Source organism: Lissotriton helveticus, chromosome 4_1 (assembly GCF_964261635.1).
Source record: "Lissotriton helveticus chromosome 4_1, aLisHel1.1, whole genome shotgun sequence".
Lineage (NCBI taxonomy): Eukaryota > Metazoa > Chordata > Amphibia > Caudata > Salamandridae > Lissotriton > Lissotriton helveticus.
Window position 1 is genome coordinate 1,306,142,385 of NC_136063.1, and position 24,753 is coordinate 1,306,167,137.

At 42.4% G+C, this 24,753-nt stretch overlaps 1 protein-coding gene across 5 annotated transcripts in view; it reads right to left on the minus strand.

The window, feature by feature from the left end:
* Positions 1-24,753, minus strand: part of ZNF236 (zinc finger protein 236) — a 1,196,152-nt gene that overhangs the window by 563,577 nt on the left and 607,822 nt on the right. For all 5 annotated transcript variants that reach the window (XM_078687874.1, XM_078687872.1, XM_078687873.1 and 2 more), the window contains exon 18: positions 12,999-13,150. In XM_078687874.1, the coding sequence (XP_078544000.1) occupies positions 12,999-13,150 (152 nt within the window). The remainder of the gene's footprint in view (positions 1-12,998; positions 13,151-24,753) is intronic.

The following is a 24,753-nucleotide window of genomic DNA, read 5'->3' on the forward strand; positions in this document are numbered from 1 at the left end:
GAGGACTGTGACACTTGGGGTACAGTCTTTGCTGCAATCTACACAAAAACACATGGTGTTCCGTCTATGGCAGTAATACCAGATGTCCTGAAACAGATTCAAAATGAATACGGGGCAGAGCCTGCTTTAAATCTGGGTATGAAACTACTGAGAGATTTCAAACAGGTCTCAGCGATAATATTACAGGTGAGGCCGCATCTGTGGCGATTCGCCAAAAATTGAGAGAATTCGATGTAACTGAGAAACTATATGAACTGGCCAGAATAATTGAAAAGTCCTATGAAGAACTAGGTAGAGATAATTTGGGTGGGAAACCAGTTAAGCCCCAACTAACAGAAAGTCCTGAAAAGGTTTTTATTAAAAACACTCTCACTATTCCCAAAATGAAGTGGGAGAATACTAAACAAACCTCTAAAGAGAAGCGTTCTCAATCCCGAGGAAGGTCTCCCCAAAAGGAGCCCTCGGAAAAGAGGTATAACCTCAGGAACAGGGATAATTTGAAAAATCATGATAGATATCAAGATACTGATACACGTTTCTCTGGTACCTTTCAGACTTCCTCACAGAAATCGGAAAGAAGAGGACGGTCAGAACACAAAGAAGAATGCGTGAAGTCCAAAGAAGGTCAACACGTTCCAAAAAATAAGAAAACCCAATTCACCAAAAAGAAGGAAGCAGGTCTAAAAATCAGACATGCCGAGGATTTTGAGGACACAACTTAAGAACGGGGAGTGGGCCCAGACAATGCTGGACAGCGCAGCAGAAGTAACAGTAGCTCGCAAGATCTTGCAGGATCATCTGGAGACAGTGGACTTGAATGGGTACATCCAAGTTGAAACTGCTGATACCAGAGTTAGTGTACCCCATAAGTTATATGAAGTAACAACTCCGGATGGAGGGGGATAAAGTAAGAAAATAAGAGCACTCTTTTGGGAGAAGCTCTCTAAGGGTTATGACATTCTTCTAGCTGAAAAAGACTGGCCACCTAATTTTGTCAGGGAGTGCCCACATGGTGAGTATATCATTGTGCCAGCATTCTCAAATCATATTCCAATTCATAACAAATATACCTATGCCAGGAAATGGGCAGTAGCCCAGGCTCCTGCATTATATAGAAATCATGTAGGATGGGATGAGGATTCTCCTCAACATAAAATCCAGTTAAAAACTCAACCAACTGAACAGAGGCAGTATCCAGTTAAGCAAGAAGCTAAAAACAAGTCAGGGAGATCTTAGATCAACTTGAATACCAAAAGGTGATTGAAACATGCACCTCGTCCATGAACAATCCTTTGTTTCCTGTCTCCAAACCAGACAATACAAATCTTCTAGTTTTGGATTACAGACATTTAAACTCGTTACAAAACTTTTGCAGTACAAAATGCACACAGTGCAGCACTAATGAATAACATTGTGCGTAAAAAATATAAAACCACATTAGACATTCCTAACGGTTTCTTCTGTCAAAACATTGCACCTGAAAGCAGGTACTTGACTGCTGACTCAATTATGGGGACACAGCGTCACTTCTGTCGTCTCCCCCAGGGATTCAAGAATAGTCCAGGGTTATTTTCAGCCAGAGTAACAGAGTTACTACAAACCTATGATGATGAGGCATTATCATATGTCGATGACATCTATCTAACGTATGATGACTTGGATAGGCACTTGAACAGGGTGAACACCATAATACTCGGCTTCGCCTCTGAAGGGTACAAATTCAATTTTAAGAAATCACAAATTGCCCATTGAAACGTCCTTTTTCTAGGATACAAATTATCAAGTGAAGGCAAAAGCCTGGCAGACAACTTTTTAGAAAAATGTGCGCAGCTCCAACCTCCAAAAACGCTGAAAAACTTAGTCAATTCTACGTTTCTTAAATTTCGGAAGAACATACATTCTAAATTACGCAGAAATGGTTAAACCTCTCTACGAATTAATCAAACCTGATTTCAAAACAGCTAATTGGACTCAGAAACATACTGAAATTTTGCGTTCAGTCCAGACAGACATGTTAGCAACAACACATTTACAGACACGCGTAAACATACGCAATCTTGTAATCCGAATCATCCAAGGAAGATGCGGATTCATGTACTTAACCTTCAATGAAGGGGAGAAAGTACCAACTGCTTATAAATCACACTTGTACACACAAGCTGAAATGAAATTCACTTCTACAGAAAAAATTCTGACAGCGGTTCAAACTTCAGTAGCAAGAGAGCCCTCGCACAGGGAAATCGCATAATGGTTGTTACTCTTGTACCTGCCTTAGAAGCAGTGACAAAAGCAAGCATTCCGAAAGCAAAGGCTTTATATCCGAGATTGATACAATGGGTTAACTCTCTTGCTGCAATAGATGTTGAATACGTTTTTAACCCCTACTTGAAAACTCAAGAATTTCTAGAATACGAACAAGAATGTCCTCTGCCCACTGAGATTATGCCTCTAGAACAGTACGAATGTATAATTTATACAGACGGATCAGCACAGCCTGCAATTGGGGGTAAACAAGCTTATGGTGCTGCATGCGCGATCGTTAAAGGTCGCTGGCTCAATGGTACATTCAGACCTATGGTCACAAAACGCAATCTCTCGAAGATTGTACAGCTCAGCGAGCTGAACTACAAGCATTCAAGATGGCCCTTGAAAATACAGATCGCGAATTCCCCACACTCATAGTGTGCGATTCGTATTATTGCGTTCAATCTTAAAATGAATACTTGCAGAACTGGATTAAAAACGGTTTAAAAGACGCAAAAGGTGGCACAATCAAGCAAAAGATGCTTTGGGAACAAGTAGTTCAGTTACAAAAAGAACTACAAAAGACTCACGTGATCCATACACTGAGTGATCAACGTGAAGGCGTTCACGTTGCAGGGAATTCATTGGCTGATGAAGCCGCGAAGGCAGCTGTGCAAACGGCTTCCGTAGCTGCAATCACTCGTTCAAAAACGAAAATAGATGGCGAAATAATGCTAGCTGTCAATGCCACAAGCAAAGGCAGCGGTGCAGCGTTACCTCAAAATTATCCACTCGAATATTCATACATAATTGATGCCAACTCCATTCCTTTTACTCGAATCCCTGGAGTGGGGGATAGAGTAATTCCAAACAGGAGACGTAGAGTAGCTTTGATACACGAAGCACATTTGGGAGAGGGTCTGATACATCAAAGGATCTCTAAATCAATACTAGAATTAAAGGAGACATACTGGTGGCCAGGATTGAATGTTCACATTCATGAACTTGCAATTAATTGCCATGACTGCAACAGAGATCACAGCAAAGAACGCCGCCAGATACCTGACTACAGTGTAGCCAGCCCAGTACAGACACCATTGTTAGACAGCATTAGACTATCTACACGCAGGCGTCCCTATGGACAAATGCAGTCCCACAACTATTAGGACAGAGTCATTTGGATGTGGCCTCAGCGCTCGGCTGACGCCCAAACTCAGATTTGCGAGTCTTTATCGGCACATACGCAGTCGGCATGCTACATTCTGACCAGAGTCCTGCGTTTAGCTCAAAAGCTCACAAGGAGGCCATGGCCAATCTGAGCATTGCATTGCGGTATTCTAGTCCATTCCATCCTGAGGGAAAATATGTAGTGGAGAGAAAAAACTGGGACATAAAGCAATCTATAACAGCTAGGGTATTAGGCTTGGGTGATGAGTGGGTCAAACATCTAATAAGTGTCCAACGTAGTCTAAATAATCTGCCAAGAAGTTCTCTGGGTGGAATCACTCCATATGAAATCCTTTTTGGTACTAGAAAGATTGTACAGGACCTTGATCGTCACACTTCAGTGTTAGAACAAAAACCTTTTGATATCAAAGACTGTTTGGCTGTTTTGCAGGACTTAAATGAAACAAGGAGAAGTCAAAGCAACACATTGCAGAAACCAATGACCACTGAAGAGGAACCACCCGTCCCAGCAAGGCCTGTCTGGATTCCAAAGATTGGGAATCTAGTCAGAGAAAAGATTGCGGACAAGTAGGAATTTGGGCCTTCTTACAGAAAACCAGTGCCTGTGCTAGCAATCCACGGATCAAGAACAGTGTTACTGCTGCCATTGCTGGAAGAAAGGAGAACAGGTTTGTATCTATCGACGTGGTAAAACCACATCATGTGACCAATCATAAGTAGTAGGCCAAGTGGACTTTAAAGATGTAGCAGACAACCAAATCTGGCTACTATCCAAGAGGTTCAAACTGAAAGACTCATCACCTTTGAGGAATCTGCAGTACCAAAAGAAGGACTAAGCAACAAAGCCAAGGAACTTGTGCCTCTTGAGACCCAAATAACAGTTCGTCCAGAAACACCTGTCTACAATGATATAGCATCTGACTATACTAATATGACAAGGGAACAAGTAGGTCCAGTCATTTCAAGTAATCCTGATGCAATACCTACAATTGACAGAACTGCCTCTGGCTATTTCATTAACTTTGATATGTTTTCCGAGGATCCCAGTGAACCTGAAACGACGCCAGCAAAAAGAACTTTTAAAGAACAAGCAACAGAACTTTTTTATCAACTTGAAAAAACGTATCTGGTTTCACCATGGGTTGAACTTTGGATTGTGCTAGACGTACTTTTTCTCCTACTTTGGCTAATTTTTGTATTAAGTTTGGGAATGCTGAAAATGGAAGTTATAGTAAAAAGGACACAGCAAGTAAGAACATTAACTTACTCCTCAGGCCACACAAATCATCGCATCGTGAACAACGAGACTGGTCATCAGTGAACATCACAGCCATTCCTATACCTGGTGGTATAGCTTGGGACAGAACTGATTATGACATCTTTGGTCCTGCAGAGCTGTTGAAGTTTCCACACCAATTCAAGGTTACCTTGAGTGATTTTGTTTCACCAAGCACATTCTCTGATGATTGGGACTTCGAGACTGTTAATAATATGATGTCAAACTTAGAAATGTCTGCAAAATTTACAAAACATGAATACTTAGAAGGTTCGGCAGATTATGAACAAATGTACTGTTATAATCACTATGGTAATCATTATTTGCACAAATCTGCAAACCCTAGAAATGTTTATACTTTTAATCAATGGGAACATTGTCCAACGCCACCGTAGGGTAGCTCAAAAACATTCTATGAAAAATCTCTATACTTCTCAGGTTTTAATGTCTCAAATCCAGAAGGGGGTGGTCGACGTAAAAACAATTTTACTTAACAGAACTGATCCTGATTGGAAAACATGGTTAATCTGGCCCACAGACACAAACAACTGTCAAGATAGATTCCTGAACAAGACACAAGGGTTCACATACATTAGGCCAGATCCAAGATATGTCCAGAGACATCATCCAGGGATAGTAACAACATACAGTGTAGGGAAACTGTGCCTTGATTGACTAAAACAATCCACACTGACAGAGGTAAAACAACACTTATCTTTACTTGAAGATGGAGTGGATTTAAGGGACTTCTTACAAGGTCCTGCGAAACGACGTCATAAACGTTTTATATACGCTGGTATATATGCCAATTATAATGAAGCTTGGAAAGCTACACAAGCAGAGACTGCAGAACGAATACGAGAAATTGATTGTATTAATTTAGAGAAATCTCTCTGTAGTTGACAATGGGTTAACGACTGTCATCCAGAATGTATTATTATTTTTTTTTTTTTTGCAGAGTTTTATATAGCGCGAACTAGAACCGAACCGAATCAGTTATCAGAGCGCTTTACATAGCACCAGTTACGTTACATGAGGACACACTTTCATTCTTTGGCCAGCATAGTATCCCCTGCCATAGACCTAATTAAACAGGACTTGCTCATGCTACAGCATGGACAGTCACAATTACGTTCTATAATGCTTTTAGGCTGGACGTCACAAAATCTTCGTTCTGGATATGTGCCATGGCGTCTAATCAACACCACGTCATTGTTATCTGTATTTAACCTTACAGATAAACAAATCACTTTGGCACAAAGAGGATCAGACTATACGGTGCTGAGCATTGAGAAACTGGAAAGATTACCATTAACTGTTTCAGAAAAACCTGCAACAGAATGGCTAATACACAGGATAATCACTCTGCCTGTCACAATTTTCCATTTTCAATATTGCTTGAAACATATACCAGCTCGCGTATATGAAAGGTTGGGTAAAGAATACATCAAGTCAACCTGGGAATTACCATATACACACAGATGTTGGAGTGGGGGAAAAGAAGTATTTCTTAGTGGTACAAATTGCAAAAGCGCACTAAGCGGTACACTTTTATGTCAGGGTATTAACTTACACGGGGCCTGCGAAGGTTCTTCGACCAACTTATCCTGCCACCTGCAAGGTTCTCCAGCTGCAGTGATAGATCCAATTTTAGGCAGCTTTCTAATGGAGGCTATATTATGTTGAATGATCACAGCTGCTGTGGAATGTTGCCAGGAATAGCCTCTCTCGTAACTGTCAGCCAGGGTCACTAGCTGTATGCAAGTATTGTTTCCTAAAACCAAGACATATGGGAAGTCGCCGTTATGGCCTTCATTGAACATCTCTTCTATACGAATTGACACTTTAAGCAGAATGAAAGTCATTCTTTTACAAAAAACGGTGCCACTGACCTCGTCCAAAGAGACGTATAAACTACAAGTTACAAGGTCTTCTGCAGAGATACATGCCCTTTTATCAACAAACTGGACTTTACATTTCGTAGAAATGTTAGGACGTATCTTAAACATGTCTGATACCAGTGGTATTGTACATGTATTTAAGACAGTTTTTTCGGGACTGTTAGCACCGTTTGAAGCCGTCCTCGGCATATTTCCAAACTTCGTGCACTCCGTGTTTGGCGGCCTGCCTCTCATTTTGGGACTTGTAGCAGGAATACTATTTTTGTTCCTCCTGCTCAGATATGGCAAGTCCAGTCACCAGCGACACCCAGATTACCTTAGAGAACACTCTCCAGGCAATAAAGTGTCGTGAGTAAGATTTTGGGCTTGACTCGTTTAAGAGATCTGAATATCACGTGGTTTCTATCATTCCGACCAATCTGGCAAGATTGCATCTTAACTGTTCTACGATGACTGCTATGTGGAGAAGAATGCGTGTTTGACATCTGTCTGACACTCCCATCAGTCCTGCCAACGGATGTTGATACTTTGCTTGGATCAGTAACGGCTCATGCGTTTTGTTGTCCCCAGCAGCTACCAATCCTGATGACGGCCTTCATTGAGGTAACACAGACGCAAACTGCGGATGGTGAGTTACGTGGATCGACAGGCACACAGGTACCATCTCCATCACCTTCAAACATTGCTAATGCGGCTAACGCTGACTGTAATGCTTCTCATTTTTGTGCAATCGATCTACTTAACGAAGTGGTCCAACTTTCACCTACTGTGGTAGACAAATTCTTTACCAGGTTAGAAGTTTTGATGTTTTCTCCAAACAATGAGACTGATTTTTGAAGTTAGCACACAGTGTTCTATGGGGCTCTGTATTTGACCTTCACTTTTCAAAACAAACTTCTAACTTTGGAACTCTATTTTTCCATGATTTGACTTTTTTTCCAAAAATTAAAAAAAAATGTTGGCACAAAGTACTCTGCTTAAAGTAGAACTATTCCTAGAGAACAAGAATTCTTTGAATACTTCCAAGAGACAATATTTGACCATGTCCACAACCAAACAATTTATATATTTTGTCATGGAATGGTCTCGACTTTTTCTTCTGTATTTAAGAGTCATTTCATAAATGTAATTTCATGATTCATTCGGATAGCATTTCCAATGTCATACTATATGCTTTGAATGAAAACATTGCTTTTAAAATGAATACAGCACAAATAGCGTTTTTGTGTACAATGATTTCGGATGCATTTCATTGTATTTGGGTATTTTTTTTTTAACACATCATTAGATATGTTTTATGTGCTTAGAATTTAGTAATATCGAACATAATAAAGTGGAGTGGGTGTTGTATGGCGTTTTAGGATCCGAGCGAATTTACCCCGATTCATGCCCTTATATAGGTACAATTCACATCGCCCAAATATAGGCATAGAAATCATACCCATGCAGTCCAAATACAGGCATGGCAACTTTCACCCGTACCAAAACGTCACAACGATTTCTTGGAAAATCGGCTAAAGCAGTCAGGGACCTCCCCTTGCTTGAATATTGATTTGTCCAAGAACTCATGGACTTTACAAAGAACTACTATTCCCTTGGGGTTCTTTACTGACTTTATTATGCCCAACTTTATGTCAAACTAGGCACCTTCAAGGTATAAATATGCCTTAACTTGCTCTAGCAAGACACGGTGGATCGGAGCAGTTCGACTATCTACTTGGCCGATGCAGCTCGCTACAGCAAGTGCCGAAGGAACCCGACCCTCCAGCTGACGCCCTGATCGAGAAGCTGTCCTTTCTCTCGCTTAGAATCCAACTCCAGTGTTTCCAAGCTCCCCTCGCAGGGTGTTGGGAAATCGAGTCCCGAGGCAGAGATACCAGACCTCCTTCATTCTAAACTAAGGTATGGAGCTGATTAGACCCTAAAAGAAATCTTGGATAGATTCCTGGCAAAGAAAACCAAACCTATGCTACACAATACTTACTCCCTCCTGTGTACTAGACTTAGGTTAGGTACATTGGGGTAGGCGTATTTTAGAAGCACCAGTTGAGTACTTTTAGTCATTGTTATTTATGTATGTACTTTTATATGGCTTAGAAACCATACAATGCTTTTACAGTATTATTTTATGATTCTATTCTCGCTGTACGCATTATACTTTACAGCCTGCATTACGATTGTAGCAGTTCACTTTACTTGCATGAGAAAGAAGACTGTTCAATGAACCCTTTTATTGAAAACGCCCGTCTCTCTATTTCTCTGCACCTCTGTTGAAACTAAGCATGCACTATTGTCTGAGTGAAATACTTCTCTACTGTTTCCGCGACTCTAGAGATATATTTCTTATTCTTGGGAAACAAAGTTGTCATGTTTATGCGGTTGTCAGAAACGAATCCCTTTTTGTGAATTCGAGAAAGTTTCTAGTGACCTCTGAGCTAGCTGGCACTCACAATTAAGTCTAGTATATTCGATAGAGACCTAGTAGACATAAGTCCTACGTCAAATCAATAGGACATATTATTCCAGTGCGCAGAGCCGATTGGGAATATAGGAACTACACTACATAAGAAGCAAGAAGACATCCCTGCAGAGAAGACTGAAGATGATGACTGCCTTGACCCCAGCCCTACCGGCCTGTCTCTACCTTCTGCAAACCTGCAACCTGTCTTAATGCCAGAGACTGCAGAAAACCTAGGCAGGACTGCTGCTTTCAAAGAAGACTCAAATCTCCAGTGGACAGAGGACTTATCTGGAAGAAAACGACTCAAAGAACTCTGGATCCAGCTGGAACCACAATACCTGCCCACTCAGCACCCAAAACCCATGGGCCGAGTCGGAGTGGCCCCCCTGCTCGGGAAGGTCAACTCAGCGATCCTGACCTAGATCCTGACCTAGACTCCAGCGTTGGCCGACAGTGCACTCCTGACCTCCACAATGACGCCTGCAAAGTGAATCCAGAAGTTCCCCCTGACAGTGACTGTCTCCAGTAAGAATATTCCGACATCGAAAGGCACCCCTGCACCCGAAGCCCCTGGGCCTTAATGAGCTGTACAGACGGTGCCCCTCTGAAACCCTACATCTCTACTTACCCCTGCTGTCATTGGTCTTCCTCTTGCAACCTCCGGTGCAATGCCTGCAGCCTGTTTGTCAAAAGAAGAAACTCCATTAAAAAGCATTGGGGGTCAGGCACCAATTTTGCACCCTGTTGCTGGTGGTGTATGCTTGGTGCTGCGTTGTGCTGCCCGTGTTTGTGCTAACCGCCAAAGCTTGGCCCCTGCAACCGATCCACTTACCTGCAAGCAGTATGGCTTCAGGCACAACCAGGCTCCATTGAAAAGGATTGGGTCGAACTACAAATTTGACCTCTGCACCCGGCCGCCCCTGTGCCGCAGTTTTGGTACTTACCTGACCCTTGCTTCTTGCTGCCCTTCGGGGCCAAAGACTGAATTTGTAAGTGTGGTACATACCTGTTAAACCACATTATGGTTTCCCCATAGGATAACACTTAACTGCATCAAAAATATTCTGTGTTGACTTTTGAAAGTATAAAAGTATTTTTTATTTAAAAACGTATTTCCCTTATTGCAAAGATCTTGGTCTTAAAATAAAAAACAAACGGGGGTCACCGTGTTCCTCAATAGCGATCTCTTGTTTGATCTCGTTCTCCAATCAGCTGGTTCCAGTCCTTACAGTAAGGCTTAGCAGGCATAATAAAAACAAAGAATAAGGCACTGACCGGAGTGGGTACAGAATGAGTTGAAGGAGGATTTGGTTGCCTAGAAGGCACTTCCGATGCATACACATTTTGAAAATGTTTTGATACTTTAGGATAAGCGCATCTAATTAAGAGTTAATTATTCAAGGGATGCAGAATAACCAAAGCTACTGGCATAGGTGCATCTAGCACATGACCCATGCTCCTCTTTGTTTGACTTGGCAACAGTGTTCATCGTGGTGGGATCACAAGGAAGGAAACACAATTCCTGAAACTGTAAGAGCTGGAGTTAATCAGATAAGTTGCTGGGAAGTCGGACCCCCAATGAAGCCCAATTTTTTATTCAGAGAATTATAAGTACCATACCGCTTCAAAGGATCAGACCTACTACTGGCATATTAATCATAGTATCAGGGAATGCAGGAAATAAACAAGCTCAGCAAAGTTAACAATGACCACAGGAAAACTCGAAAGAAGCTGCTCGCCATAGGATATATATTATGCATTTGTCTAATGAGTAGAAGGTCATTGCTTGGATAGGGTCCTATATTGTTCCAATGAAATACATTCTCTGTGTTAGAATGTATATTGCCTTTTCCGATTTTGGGGAAAACAGATGATGCAAAAGAGCCATTGGAAATGCAATAATTCTGGTGCTGTGCTTTTGATAATACAGTTGTCCAGGTAAGGTGAATGTGTATGACTTATCTGTGAAGAGGAGCCCCTGCAACTGCTGTCATTTTGGAATTCTGAGCGTGTCCATCTTCCACAGTGCATTTCATAAAGTTCCCTCCTCCACCCCGCACCAAGTTTGCCATTGTTTTGCCTTCACCCTCCCCTCGACAGGGCTATCCCCATACAGAATTTAGGTAGACAAGTCTAACTCAGGACTTCCCCACTACAGCAAGCCTTTGTCGTTTCTCCAGAAGATATGTGGCCACCTGAAACTGACTTACTGTCCATGTACTAATATTGAAAAATATCCTTGTGATGTGTGCGGTTATGTTAACTATAAAACTAATGAACATCATTGTTAAAAAAAAAAGAAAATCTCCCTTTGAAAGGGCTGCATCTGAAGGTGAAAATATGCACCCTGAAAGTTTAGAGATATTATCCAGTATTGACTCTGAAACACAAAAAGGATCTAATTAAAGGCTATCTTGTTCATTTCTGCAAACTTAAGATCTATTTTTAAAACCAAGAATAAGGCAGATCTCCATACTTACTGAGCACTCCAAAGTATCAGAAATAGCCCACTTTGTCTTTCCCTGCCTGTCAAAATGGGTGTAGTGGCATTTTCACACAAAGTTCTCGGAGACACTTCGGGGTAATTTGTACCAATGGAAGGAGAGATATTGGCAGCCTCTGCACCACTGTGGATGCTGGCATGGACAACTCAACTGTGGTTTGCATTCTAAAACCTTCAGTATTCATGGTGAAATTGGACTTGATTGAGTGGGGTTGGCACTATTGTTAAACCTCTTGAGAGAGTTAGCAGGCTCACAGCTAAATCAGCTGGGTATTGGGAGGTAGTGGTACCAAACCTGAATCCAAAAGTTTGTATTTTGGAGAGAAAGCAGACAACTGAACCAGTAGCTAGCAGTGGAGCCAGCATGTAAAACGTGTGGCTAGCTGCACTAATGGCCAAGTTTACTGGCATCAAGACAATACCAAATACTGGTCACTGCCGCTGGAGCAACAGAAACACTTCCCAAGAGTTACATAAAGTGTTCCTGGTAAATGGCACAGAAAAAGGATGATACGGTCGCCTGAAAGACCACGATTTGCACCTCTTAAATTCCTTTGAGGGAATTTAACTGGTCCAGCTCATAATTTGGCAGGATCAACAAGTTCAGAAAAGGAATATGAATGCTGATCTTTGATCCTTGCCTTTTGCCTTCTACTGCTGTACTAATTTATACAGAAAAGTTTCAACTTTTGATGTACCATTTATGATGGAGATGCAGAGGAAAGCGCATCTCAACAAGGAAATGCTATTTTGATTTAGAATTAAATGTAATAACCTCAAGTTATGAGGTCGTCCATACCTTTAAACTGAGAGAGGGCAAACCAGTTTTATAGGCTTTAAACTTGATGCCCAAAATCAGCAAGTAACACCGCTAAGTCTCTCACAGACATTTGCCTGTGAAAGTACTCACAGAGCTTGAAATGCAATACCATCAGAAGAAATACATAGAAAAAAAAATCATTAACTCAGAGGACCAAAAATAAAAAAATTACCACAAAAAGCAAGTGCCAGTTTACGCCATTATGGGCTGGTTGCAGCAGGTTGTGCAAAGATACTTATTTGATCTGTGGCCATTTTACAAAAACGTCTCCAAAATCTAGAAGTTGTCTGAAAACTTCAGTGGGTTAAAGAAGAGAAATAAGCAGAAGGAAGTATTCATGAGAAAATTGCTTTCCTGGTGGCTGGGTGAATAATCATAAATAGGGTATCCTTAGTAGTAAAAGGCTTAAATAACGACAAATAATATAATGATTTTTTCTCTATTTGCAATTAACATGAATCGTATCAACTGAATTGGCCTTAGACACAGCATGCAAGAGTCGATCCTGAGGGTGTTAGACTGGGAAAATGATCATTCTTAGTTCATAAAGATGTACATGCAAAATGTTAAATTCTGAAGAAAAAAAGGAAACAAGATGTAATTACCTGTGTGTGTTTTTTCATGTGATTTTAGAACCCCTGCAGAAACAAATCCACGCCCACACAATGTGCACTTGTAAGGCTTCTCGCCTGTATGTGATCGCACATGCTGCTTTAAATGGCTAGACCTCTTAAACCTTTTGTGACAAAATTCACACCTGAATAAAAAAGACAAATACATAAATGTTAATGCAAATACCAGTTCTATAAATGCATACATTTTAAGCACCATGATTATGGAACACAGCAATTTTTAACCATAGAAAAAAACATACATTTGTACTGAAGAAAATGCACTGTTTTACATTTGAAACAGCAAATATGGATCGCTCCATCCTTCCAATAAAAGCTCCATTTGAACATTTTGGTTACCATATCCACAAGGGTAACATTACACTTTAGATACAAAGGATCCGAAAAACAAGGGAAGAAGTGGACACGCAATGAAGCTAAATAGTGAAGAGAATATAGACTAGAATACAGAGGCAACAGTATCAGTCGACAGTTACAATTAACTGATTTAGGAGTGGGCCCCATTGATATTTAAGTCCTACTTCCCAACACATGCTTGTGCTAATCCTAGTCAGAAAGAGAAATATGTTGGAAGAGCGTTAAAACAAAATCATCCTGATATCAGATAGCAACATGTATTACAGTAGAAAGTTCCACTCCATGTTTAGATTTTTGATCATTATTTTTTATTTTACTTCCTGTACAAAAAGTTACTTTCACATTTTATTTAGAATATTGATTGCTTAGTGACTTACATTGAGAGGCACAAGGCAGAAAAACTTGAGAAGCAGTGATTTTGACTTTCACGACAAAACAATATATATTTTATCCGCACTAGAAACACTGCATGCACATACATATATATATATATATATATATACATACATACACATATATACACACACAGTCATTATATATATATATATATATATATATATATATATATATATATATATATATATATATATTGTATATTTGCACATTGATGCATCTTTGCACTTTACCTAAGTACTGTGTAGAAGGACTTAATCAGAGCAGCCAACATTCACGGGTATTTAACCCACGAACCACAGGAACCGCAAGATATATGGGGTTGGACAGCCACATAAGCCTATGTGTATTATATGTACATCAAGATCGTATACTATAGCAAAAAGATTTTTTGGCATTTTACATACTACATAGTGCAATGGGGATGCAGTGAGGCACCCAGATATTTTAATTCAAGAACATGTTTACAATGCTAATTGGCACTGACAACACATTTGCACTTTATGGGCAGCCACATTAGCCTATGTGTATTATGTTTACATTGTGTTTTACACTGTAGCATTGTCTGAGCATTTTATATACTGTGGCGGAGTGCAATAGGGATGCAGTAAGGCACCCAGATATTTTAAGTCCATAATACGTTTACATTGCCAATTTGCCCTATCATCACGCTAGCACTTTACATGATACCAGGTTGTAGCTTATCATAAATAATAGCAGCCAATCAATAGAGGCATTTATGCCGTGATTGCAACAAACAGTATTATACACAAATGGATGCATCATTTCATTATGTTGATTAGCAAACTATATGTATTAATATGTCGAAGCTATTTCAATCAATTTCATGTGAAATAAGTGGCGGCTATCAGTGGTGATATGACATGCTCAGTGGTGGATGACCAGGATAATGTGATGAATAACACACAATCCCAGCACGACTATATTAGGTTGGCTCAGCTCAATTACAACAATGGTTCATTATCAACATGAGCATTGATTTATTTGCGATTTTTGCACAATGTGTATATTTATTGTGTATGAACTTTAAAAGCCGAGAGTATTAGATGATCAGGCAACCGACCTCACAAATCTTTCTTCTATGTTCATGTTGCAGCAAATCCGGGGTCTTAATCAATTAAACACTATCACTTTAAATATGAGCACTGTGATTTTACACGTTGTCATGTGATCAAGGCTCCACGGAGCTGAAACGTTATGCGACTTAATTTGCAAGGAACTAAATAAATTTGCACTTATCTGAAGGTCCGTGTCCGAGGTTTTTGTCAAAGCAAGGCGGGAATCGTTGGTTGCTGACAAGAAAACTGGGAATTGGGTATATATATATATATATATATATATATATATATATATATATATATATATATATATATATATATATATATATATATATATATATATATATATATATATATATATATATATATATATATATATATATATATATATATATATATATATATATATATATATATATATATATATATATATATATACATATTTATATATATATATATATACATACATATTTATATATATTTATTATCTACGTGTTGCCCCCAGTAGATAGTTATAGTTATAGGTAGGACCTAGTTTCCATAGTAAAAGCGTTGTTTGTTTTCCCAATATCTTAAGCGCCGAATTACGAATCTTCGCGAAATTTTCAAAACTCATGGGGTGCTTTGGTCAGAACCTAGCCTGAATGTTTCGGGGTGATTCGGCAAGCAGGGGGCGAGGAAAAAGGAGGGTCCCAAAACGTGTTTTCTCCATGTTAATTTCCATAGGAAACTTTAGACACAGCAACAGCCCGATCTGCTGAACGGAATTACACCAAATTTTGCAAAAAGGTAGCTCTTGTTTCAGAAAGAACTCTTTTTGTTAAATGGTGTAAATCTGTTCAGTAGTTCCTGAGAAATTAAAAGAAGAGGTCGAAAAATGAATTTCTCATAGGAAACTTTAAACACGGCTACAGCTGGAACTGCTGAACGGAATTACACCTTATTTGGCAAAGAGGTAGTGCTTGCTTCAGAAAGCGCCCTTTTTTTAAAACGGTGTAAATCCGTTCAGTAGTTGCTGAGAAAATCAAAAAGTAAATGTTTCGATATATAGAGGCGCAGTGAATCCGCGCACCCTCCCGACCACAAGCTTTATTCTAATTTGCTGTCAACACTCCAAACCAGGAAGTGTTGGCAGCCATCTTGTGACTCGGTAGAACTGTGTCACAAGAAAAGAGAAAAAGAAATACGAAAAACAAGAAAGGGGGCAGGGTAGAAACGCCCTGACCCTCTAGGCCTGCTCAGGGGGTCCCACCTGTGTGGCGGGGGATCAAGCCCATAGCAAACTGTGGTTTGGGTTTTGAAAGCGAGAGCAGGAAACCTGCTCTCGCTTGCAAAAATCAAACCACATTGCTTTTCCACACGGGGAGCTGCATGTCAGCAGCTCCACATGTGGAAAAGCAATGCTGGATCCCGCAGGCCGCGGGGAGCCGGCAGGGAACGTTGGGCATTGGGCTCCCCCCACGGTCCCCAAAGAAGTGGCCTGGGAGGGGGGCCACACGGCCCCCTCCATAAAAATAAATAAATAAATAAAAGAGGCACAGTACAGGGGGATGGGGTCCCCGGGACTAATTTATTTATTTATTTTTTTATATAGCGCAGGAATCGACCTCCATAGGGGTATCTCCGCGCTTGCGCATAGGTGCAGATGCCAGACTGATAACTGAATAGTAAAACTACCAGCGAACTATGATGTTGAGTAAGAAATGCGTTACTTACCTGTAACTGCAGTTATCCAGTATTAGTGTCTTTCATAGATTCACATGCCTGAATCATTCCCCGTCGTCGAGACGGGAGCCTCCGGTATATAAAAAAGTAATGTCCTAGAGACATACATAGAAAAGAATAGGCCCAAAGGTCTCACCTTAGTAGCCTATCCACGTCCTTTTGCAGGAAGGACCAAACAGAGCAGGCCCCAAGGGTCCCACCTTGGTGGCCTATCTGGGTCCTTTTGTAAAAAGGACCAAATAAAGTACAACAGCCAATCAGCTACTACCTCCTTCTAGAACCTTCCTGCCAGGAGCCCAAGTCTCTCAGATTTTCGTACGCACCAAGCTAGTTAGGCGTAAACTCAGTAGAGAGAAAGGTGAGCCCTGCCAGGGGAGGCGGGAGGGTGCATATGAATCTATGAAAGACACTAATACTGGATAACTGCAGTTACAGGTAAGTAACGCATTTCTTATCCAGTATTTGGGTGTCTTTCATAGATTCACATGCCTGAATCAGAGTAGCGAGCAATACATTATGCACATTCTGTATGAACATCAGGTATGAGCATGTAGATAAACTTATCACATGACTATAAAGTACAAAATGCAATGACATATAAATAGAGAAAGAGAATGTGCATACCCGTAAAGGATGGAGGGATGTAGTAGGGCTCACCTTACTGGAATAGATGGCGAAGCACTGCTCGGCCCACTGCTGCATCCTTCATCAGCTCAGTATCCAGGCAGTAATGCCTGGTGAAGGTGTGCAGAGACTTCCATGTCGCCGCTCTGCATATGTCCAATATCGGCACTCCAGCGAACAGCGCCGCAGATGTGGACATGGCTCTAGTCGAATGAGCTTTGACTCGTGAGTCTAAAGGCCGTCCGGCCTTGTCGTGACAAAAGGTGATCGCAGAAGAGATCCATCTGGAGATGCTCTGCTTTGTCAGGGGCATGCCCAGCCTTGGTCTACTAAAGGCAATAAAGAGTTGGGATGACTTTCGAAAGTGTTGTGTCTTATCGATGTAGAATTTAAGACACCTCTTTAGATCTAGAGAATGTAGCGTTCTTTCGGCTGCCGTGGTAGGATTCGGAAAGAACGATCTAAGCACCACTGGTTCGTTAAGATGGAAGTCCGAGGGGACTTTGGGAATGAAGCGAGGGTTAGTCCTCAGAATGACTCTGTCCTCTCTGAATTGAAGAAAAGGATCCTGGATGGATAGAGCCTGCAATTCACTGACCCTTCTGGCAGAGGTTAGTGCCAGGAGGAGAGCCGTTTTCCAAGAGAGGAACTTGATCTCTGCCTTATGGATGGGTTCGAAGGGATGCTTCATCAGTTGATGAAGAACCACATTGAGGTGCCACGATGGAGGAATAGGTCGCGGTAAGGACCTGTATAGACCTTTTAGGAATTGTTTGATGAGTCTGTCCGCCCACAAAGATGGGCCCGTAGCCGTCCTTGTGAACCTTGAAATCGCCGCTAGATGCACTTTGATGGATGTATGCGCAAGGCCTGAGTGCGCAAGATGTAACAAGTATGGCAGCAGTTGCTGTGGAGTGGCATGGAAGGGGTGCAAGCCATGATCCACACACCAGGAACAGAATCGCTTCCATTTTAGTGAGTAGGTTTTGTTAGTGCTGACAGCTCTAGCTTTCGCAAGGACATCTCTGCAATCCTGCGGGATGTTCAGGTGGCTGAATTCGCGGTATTCAGGAGCCAGGCTGACAACTTCAGAGAGCTCAGGTTCGGGTGGAGAACCTGCCCTTGAGACATCGTGATCAGGGCCGGAAACTGCTGCAGGCGAAGAGGGGGCCGGGCAGAGAGGCGATGAAGCTCCGTGAACCAGTGCTGCCTCGGCCAGGACGGAGCAATGAGGATCAGAGTGCAGGGTTCCGATTTCATCTTCCTGAGAACCCTGGGTATCAGTGGGAATGGCGGAAAGGCGTAAGCAAAGACGTTGCGCCATGCGATGGAAAATGCATTCCCGAGGGTTCCTGAGTGGTGATGCCTGCTTGCGAAGCTTGGGCATTTGGCGTCCTCTCTGGTGGCAAAGAGGTCTATGCTTGGGGTGCCCCACGCCTCGAAGATACGGTCCAGCACCTCCATGTCCAGTTCCCATTCGTGGGAAGGAGACCTCTCCCTGCTCAGTGCGTCCGCCAAGACGTTGTCCTTGCCCGGGACGTACTCCGCTTTCAGCGCTATTCCATGCTCCAGAAGCCAGTTCCAGATTCTTTGCGATTCTCGAGATAATGAGATCGAACGCGTCCCCCCCTGTTTGTTCAGGTAGTGCATCGTCGTGGTGTTGTCCGTCCTGACAAGCACTGGGGAGTGACGAATGCGTGGGAGAAATGCCTGTAGAGCTAGGAAGACCGCTCGTAACTCCAACAGATTGATATGGAGCTTGGTTTCCTGTGTCGTCCATTTGCCGTTGATCTGGAGTTCCTGGAGGGCTGCTCCCCAGCCTTCCAGGGACGCATCCGTAGTCACTACATGTGGCTCTGCAGGGAGCAGGAATGGCAGACCCTTTGACAGATGGTGGAGTGACGTCCACCGTTGCAAATGGTTGATAATGGGTCGAGTGACTCGTATGCGGTCCTCGAAAGAACCTGTGGCTTGGGTCCATTGCTTTGTCAGTGCCTCCTGAAGTGGACGCATTTTCAGGCGGCAGTGTGGAATGAGCAGTATGCATGAAGACATCATGCCAAGGAGGGACTTGAACGTGCGGACCGGAAGAGTCTTCCGCGAAGTGTGGTTCTGAAAAATCTGGATCCATATAAAAGTACTGAACCCGAGAATAAAAACTTTGTCGAAATAGGACGAATTTGGTATCAAAAGACCGAGAATGACGAGTACATCAAGTACATGTATTTTCGGCGTATTCGAGAGACGATTTCACCTCGAAATCGTCATTTGCATTCTAAACCCTTAGCTACATGTTGCCCTTTACATAGGCCTTAATCCAGTTGAATTTGATTCCACAAGGACACATACTCCTTAATCGACTTCTCCCTGACCCCAGTACAAGTTAGAACCATTGCCCCAGGCCGAACTCGTTAGGTCAGTTCCCTCCCAGTGGCCGAGCAAGATAGCATCTAGGCTCAACCAGCCATAAAACCATTTGAGCGTGCACACCTGCCATATCTCGCTCACATCTTTCTCCACTCCTTTTCTTCACTTACTTTATGATGGGGAGGTGACCGTTTTTATTAGGTGTCTAGCGATATCTGATGAAATGTTGGGCCTTGCCGGATGATTTGTTATGGGCAGCACGACGTGAAATATGTACATGTCATCATGACTCTGCTTTTCTTTTGTAATCAGTAACTATAAATGAAATACCACGAATCCAAGGAATGTTTTGCCCAAGGCTGAAAATTACGTATAAGAAGAGAAGCCTGACTTCGTATAAGTGTGCAGTCTCCTGAGAATATACCCGTGTTGTACTTCTAGGACCCTGTTACCTTGGTTGCAGCCAATAAACTAATCTTTGACTTCACCTAGAAGACTCTGAGTTTCTGTAGGTCTGACTCAGGAGAACCCGAGGTCTCTGGGTGTTGATCCCCTGGCACCGCTGGGTTACCGGTTCTGTGCCGGTTCTTAAAAACCCAGTACCTCAATTGGCGCCCAGCGTTTGGGGCGATTCCAGTGGTACCAATCAGCCTGAAGATCGTGAGGAGCTTCGTGTGGAAATTCCGGAGGAGGGCCCACCACCTCATCGACCCCTGCATGTCGACGTGGTCCGAAGGTCTTTACTGCGAGGTTCCCCGCTTCCCGACGGCTACAAGGACTGCTGCCCTGGCTATCGCCCTGATGTTGGACCCTTGAAGTTTTCGGTAGAGCGAAACGCTGAGACGAGTCTTCTGGTGACGCCATCGATATTTTCAGTTAAGTATAAGTGGAGCGTCTCCCAGTCCTTAGTTAGACTTACTTTGTGGTATCTTGGAGATACAAAAAGTTTTTATTGGTTCTTGCAAGCACCATAACCGAAGGACTCGTGTATTCACGAGAAATATCGTAATCGATAAATCCTTTGAAGTTTGGAACTAGACTAGAGAGCGAGGATGCCTAGTCTTAGACTTGGGAATTGGTTTTGTCTTGGTAGTAATAATAGGGACTCCCGATTGGAGGACTCATGTCCGGTTCCTCCAGTTGGAACTCCGACTTATGAGCTATACGTTAAACATGGGGTAGGCCCCATCGTTTACAACGAGGTATGGATTAAATACACTAGGAAAGATGGTGTTTTAAAATGGCCCCAATATGGTAGCTTTGATTCTGAAATCTTAGACAACCTTGAAGTTAAACTCTTCAAAAAGAAAGCCCGGCCGGCGATGTTTGACTCTTTCCGCTTATGGCGCAAAGAAGCCAAACAAAAAGAAATTAAATTAGCTAAGAAAAATAAGAGAGAAGGGGGACTTTCAGTTATGCAAGCTGCCGTGCAGTTTAAAGATAATGAGGAAGAGCAGATAAATGAGCAGCTGCACAGGCAACGTAAAATGGCAATAGATAAGTGTTATCCAGTTTTGCCGTCTCTTCAGCAAGGGACAGCAAAAGAGCGTGAAAAAGACCCATTAATGTCGCAATTATTAACTTCACCACCCCCCTATGCGCAGAATGCCACAGCACCCCCGCAACCTTTAGTTGCACAAGCTGCGCCTCCGGCTCTTCCACAGCACCCACCAGCTGTTCTTCAGCTGGCTCCTACTTCTTCGGTGCAGCCTCCTCCAGGCCCACCGACCACTTCTGTTTCACCTATGTTTTCTACGATTTTGCCTACTGTACTTTCTACATCTCCTAATGCCCCCTCTATGATTTTGCCTAGTACCACATCTATTATTCCTGATACCTCTTCTGCCATCTCTACCCCCGCCTTATCTCACCCCGTTTTTTCATCTGTTTGTCCTTCAGTTTCACCTTCCATTCGGCAGAAAATGGCCAGCACTGTTACTAATCTTCTTTTACCTCTTTTCGGGTCGCCTGCTACGACCCCTAACATAGGAAGAAGACAGTTGCGAAGTCAACTGCCTGATTATCAAGAGAGAGATTCCCTGAATAGTTTAGCTCGGAAATGGGTCATGGACACTGCAAAATATGATGTACAGTCTGTCATGGAAGTCTTCCATCAATGGGAAGCAGCGACACAGAGATATGTGTTCGAACAGATGTGTGTCTTTCTTGGCGAGGATTTAGAAGACAATGGTCAAGAATGCATCCCGCGAGATATGTGTCGTGTACGATTTAAGTTTGGAGAGGGTATGATTGTAGGTCCCGATGTGGAAAAGGCAGTTGAAATGCTATTATCATATCGAAGTAAGGGAAGCAGTTCTGGGTCACCATCGGAATCTAGTGCATCTAGTAGGAAAAAAGGCACGACAATACCCTATGAGAGAAGTTCCCCCACAGTGGAGAGAGGGTGACGCGACAGCTGTCCCACCTGTCCTGCCCCACTTTCACCGCGTATGGGTACATGTCCCATGGAAGCGAGCTGAAGTTTTAGCACTCAAACAAACACTACCAGATCCGCGTAAAAATCCTGCAGGGTACTATAAAGAATTGTCGCAAACTGCTGGGTCATGTATAATGAATTTGGCCGATATCGATATGTTATTCGGGAACGTTGTTCCACAGCCTTTATGGGGAAAAATTTGTCATGTAGATCATGACCAGGAATTAGGTGACACGTGGGCTAATATTACTGCTGCAGATGCGCGACAAGTCGGTGGTGCAAAGCCTGAGCCTCTGATAGCGGAACTACCTGGTAGAATAGTAGATTACATGAAAACGATAATGGCTGCAATACGCGTAAATTGGGATAAGTTATCTGCATGCAAGCAAAAGAAAGAAGAAACTGTTTCAGATTTCTTCACCAGATTTGAAGAAACATTCATTGACCACAGCGGTCAAGATATGACCACAGAAGGTGGTCAGAGATTGTTTGTCGATAAATTTGTGCACAATCTGCTTCCAGATTTGTGTAGGAAATTAAAAGATTCGGAAAGTTCTTGGGCAGTCTCATCTTCAGCCCAGATATTAGCTACCGCACAGTACTACGAGAATAGAGACAAAGATGAGAAAGATAAAGTAGAAAAGAAAACTAGAGAACTCAAAACGAAGGTTTTGCTACAGCAAGCCTATCCGCCACGTGGTGGTGGTAATCAAAATAATAATGGTCAGAATCACTACCAGAACACTTTTCAGCAGCCTCAACAATATCAGAGAAACTTGCAAAGATTCGATTACAATCAAAACTGCGTAGGTCCCAACCAGTGTTTATATTGCAAACAAGAGGGTCATTACAAATATAACTGTCCTGCCCTACCACAACGTGCAAATGGAATTTCTGGCGTAAGAGGTCGTGGCAGTCAGCAAGCGCCTAGAGGTAGAGGGCGTGGAAACGCCCCTCAGGACGCACGTCCCCTTCCACCACAAAACTCTATGAACAGGTTTGACCAGCAAAATAACGTATCTGACAGGACAGCTCAATACTACGTTGATGAGTATTACACAGAAAATGAGCAGTGGGAGAATAATGATTGCTAGGAAAGCCTTAGACAAGGAGAGGGAGTTGTTTCAGTTCCAGTAGATCAGAGTGGACCTTACGTTGAGGTGATTACATCGGGTGTGTCAGAACCTTTTCTGTTGGATACTGGTGCTACAAAGAGTTCTATTATGCACTCCAAACTCCCTGGCGCACCTTTGTCTGGCGAAATGAACGTTTCCTTAGGTTTTTCTGGCGCCCCGGTTAGAAATCCAATTTCTGACCCTTTATCTCTTTCTGTTGGTCCTTGTGAATTCGAAGCACCCCTTATTTTGACAACAGGTTGTGGTGAAAATTTGCTAGGATTAGATTTGCTAAAAAGATTGTATGCGACTTTGTACTGTTCTCCCTCAGGAGTACAACTTACTTTAGGTAAGAAAGTGGTTTCTCCCATGTATTTGTCGAGAAATGCACTTCCAGCAGAATTGGCACTTCTCCCAGATATTCTTTGGGCTACTGGTCCGAATGATGTAGGTCTCTTAGAAATTCCACCATATGTTGTAACATTGAAGTCGAATGTCAAAATGCCACGAATTCCCCAATACAGAATATCCAATGAGGGCGAAAAAGCTTTGCTAGCGATTGTTTACGAGTTGATTGAAAAAGACGTAATTGAAGAAACACGAGGCAATGTTTGCAATAGTCCTGTTCTGCCTGTTTTAAAACGAACTGACCCTTCTCAGCCACCTGTGTATAGATTCGTGATTGATCTTAGAGAAGTAAATAAGATAGTGGTGCCACAATTCCCAGTTGTCCCCGACATTATTGACTATGATTCCAGCCTCTGCCTCCTGGTTTTCGGTGATTGATCTGAAGAATGCTTTCTTCAGTATCCCGATTGCTGAGGAAAGCAGGGATATTTTTTCCTTTAGTTTAGGAGGTCGCAGCTTCCGCTTTAAACGCGCTCCTCAAGGCTACTGTGAAAGCCCCTCAATATACAGCCAAGCTCTGAAAAGTCAGCTTGACACAATGGTTTTGCCCAAAGGTGCCACTCTCGTACAGTACGTGGACGATTTGCTCATCGCTGCGGACACTGAGAAAATCTGTAAAATGGCCACGTTGACATTACTGCGTCATCTATGTGATCTACATCACAAGGTGTCACTTTCCAAGCTTCAATATTGCCGACAAGAAGTGACCTACTTAGGTCATCTCTTATCGAAGGAGGGAAGGAAACTAACCCCAGAAAGAATTCAGGCAATAGCAAAATTGAATGTGCCAAGAACGCAGAGAGAAGTACGCGCTTTCTTGGGCATTACATCGTACTGTAGACAGTGGATTCCAAATTTTTCGTTATTTGCCAAACCCTTATTGGCACTAACGTGCAAAAATACACCCAATCCCATTCCTTGGTCTGATGAGTGTCAGAAAAGTTTTCTCGAATTACGCACAGCATTATGTTCGGCCCCTGTGTTAGGTAACCCCCAACTACAGTAAGCCTTTCACATTATATGTCCACGAGAAGGAGGGCTGTGCATTGTCTGTGCTGACTCAGTTATACGGAGATAGACAGCGGCCATGCGCCTATTTTTCGTCAACTTTGGATCCGGTAGCAAGAGCATTGCCAAGTTGTTTAAGGGCCACAGCAGCAGCAGCTGTTTCTATTCAACAGTCTGCAGGTCTAGTAATGAATAATACACTAATCGTGATGGTC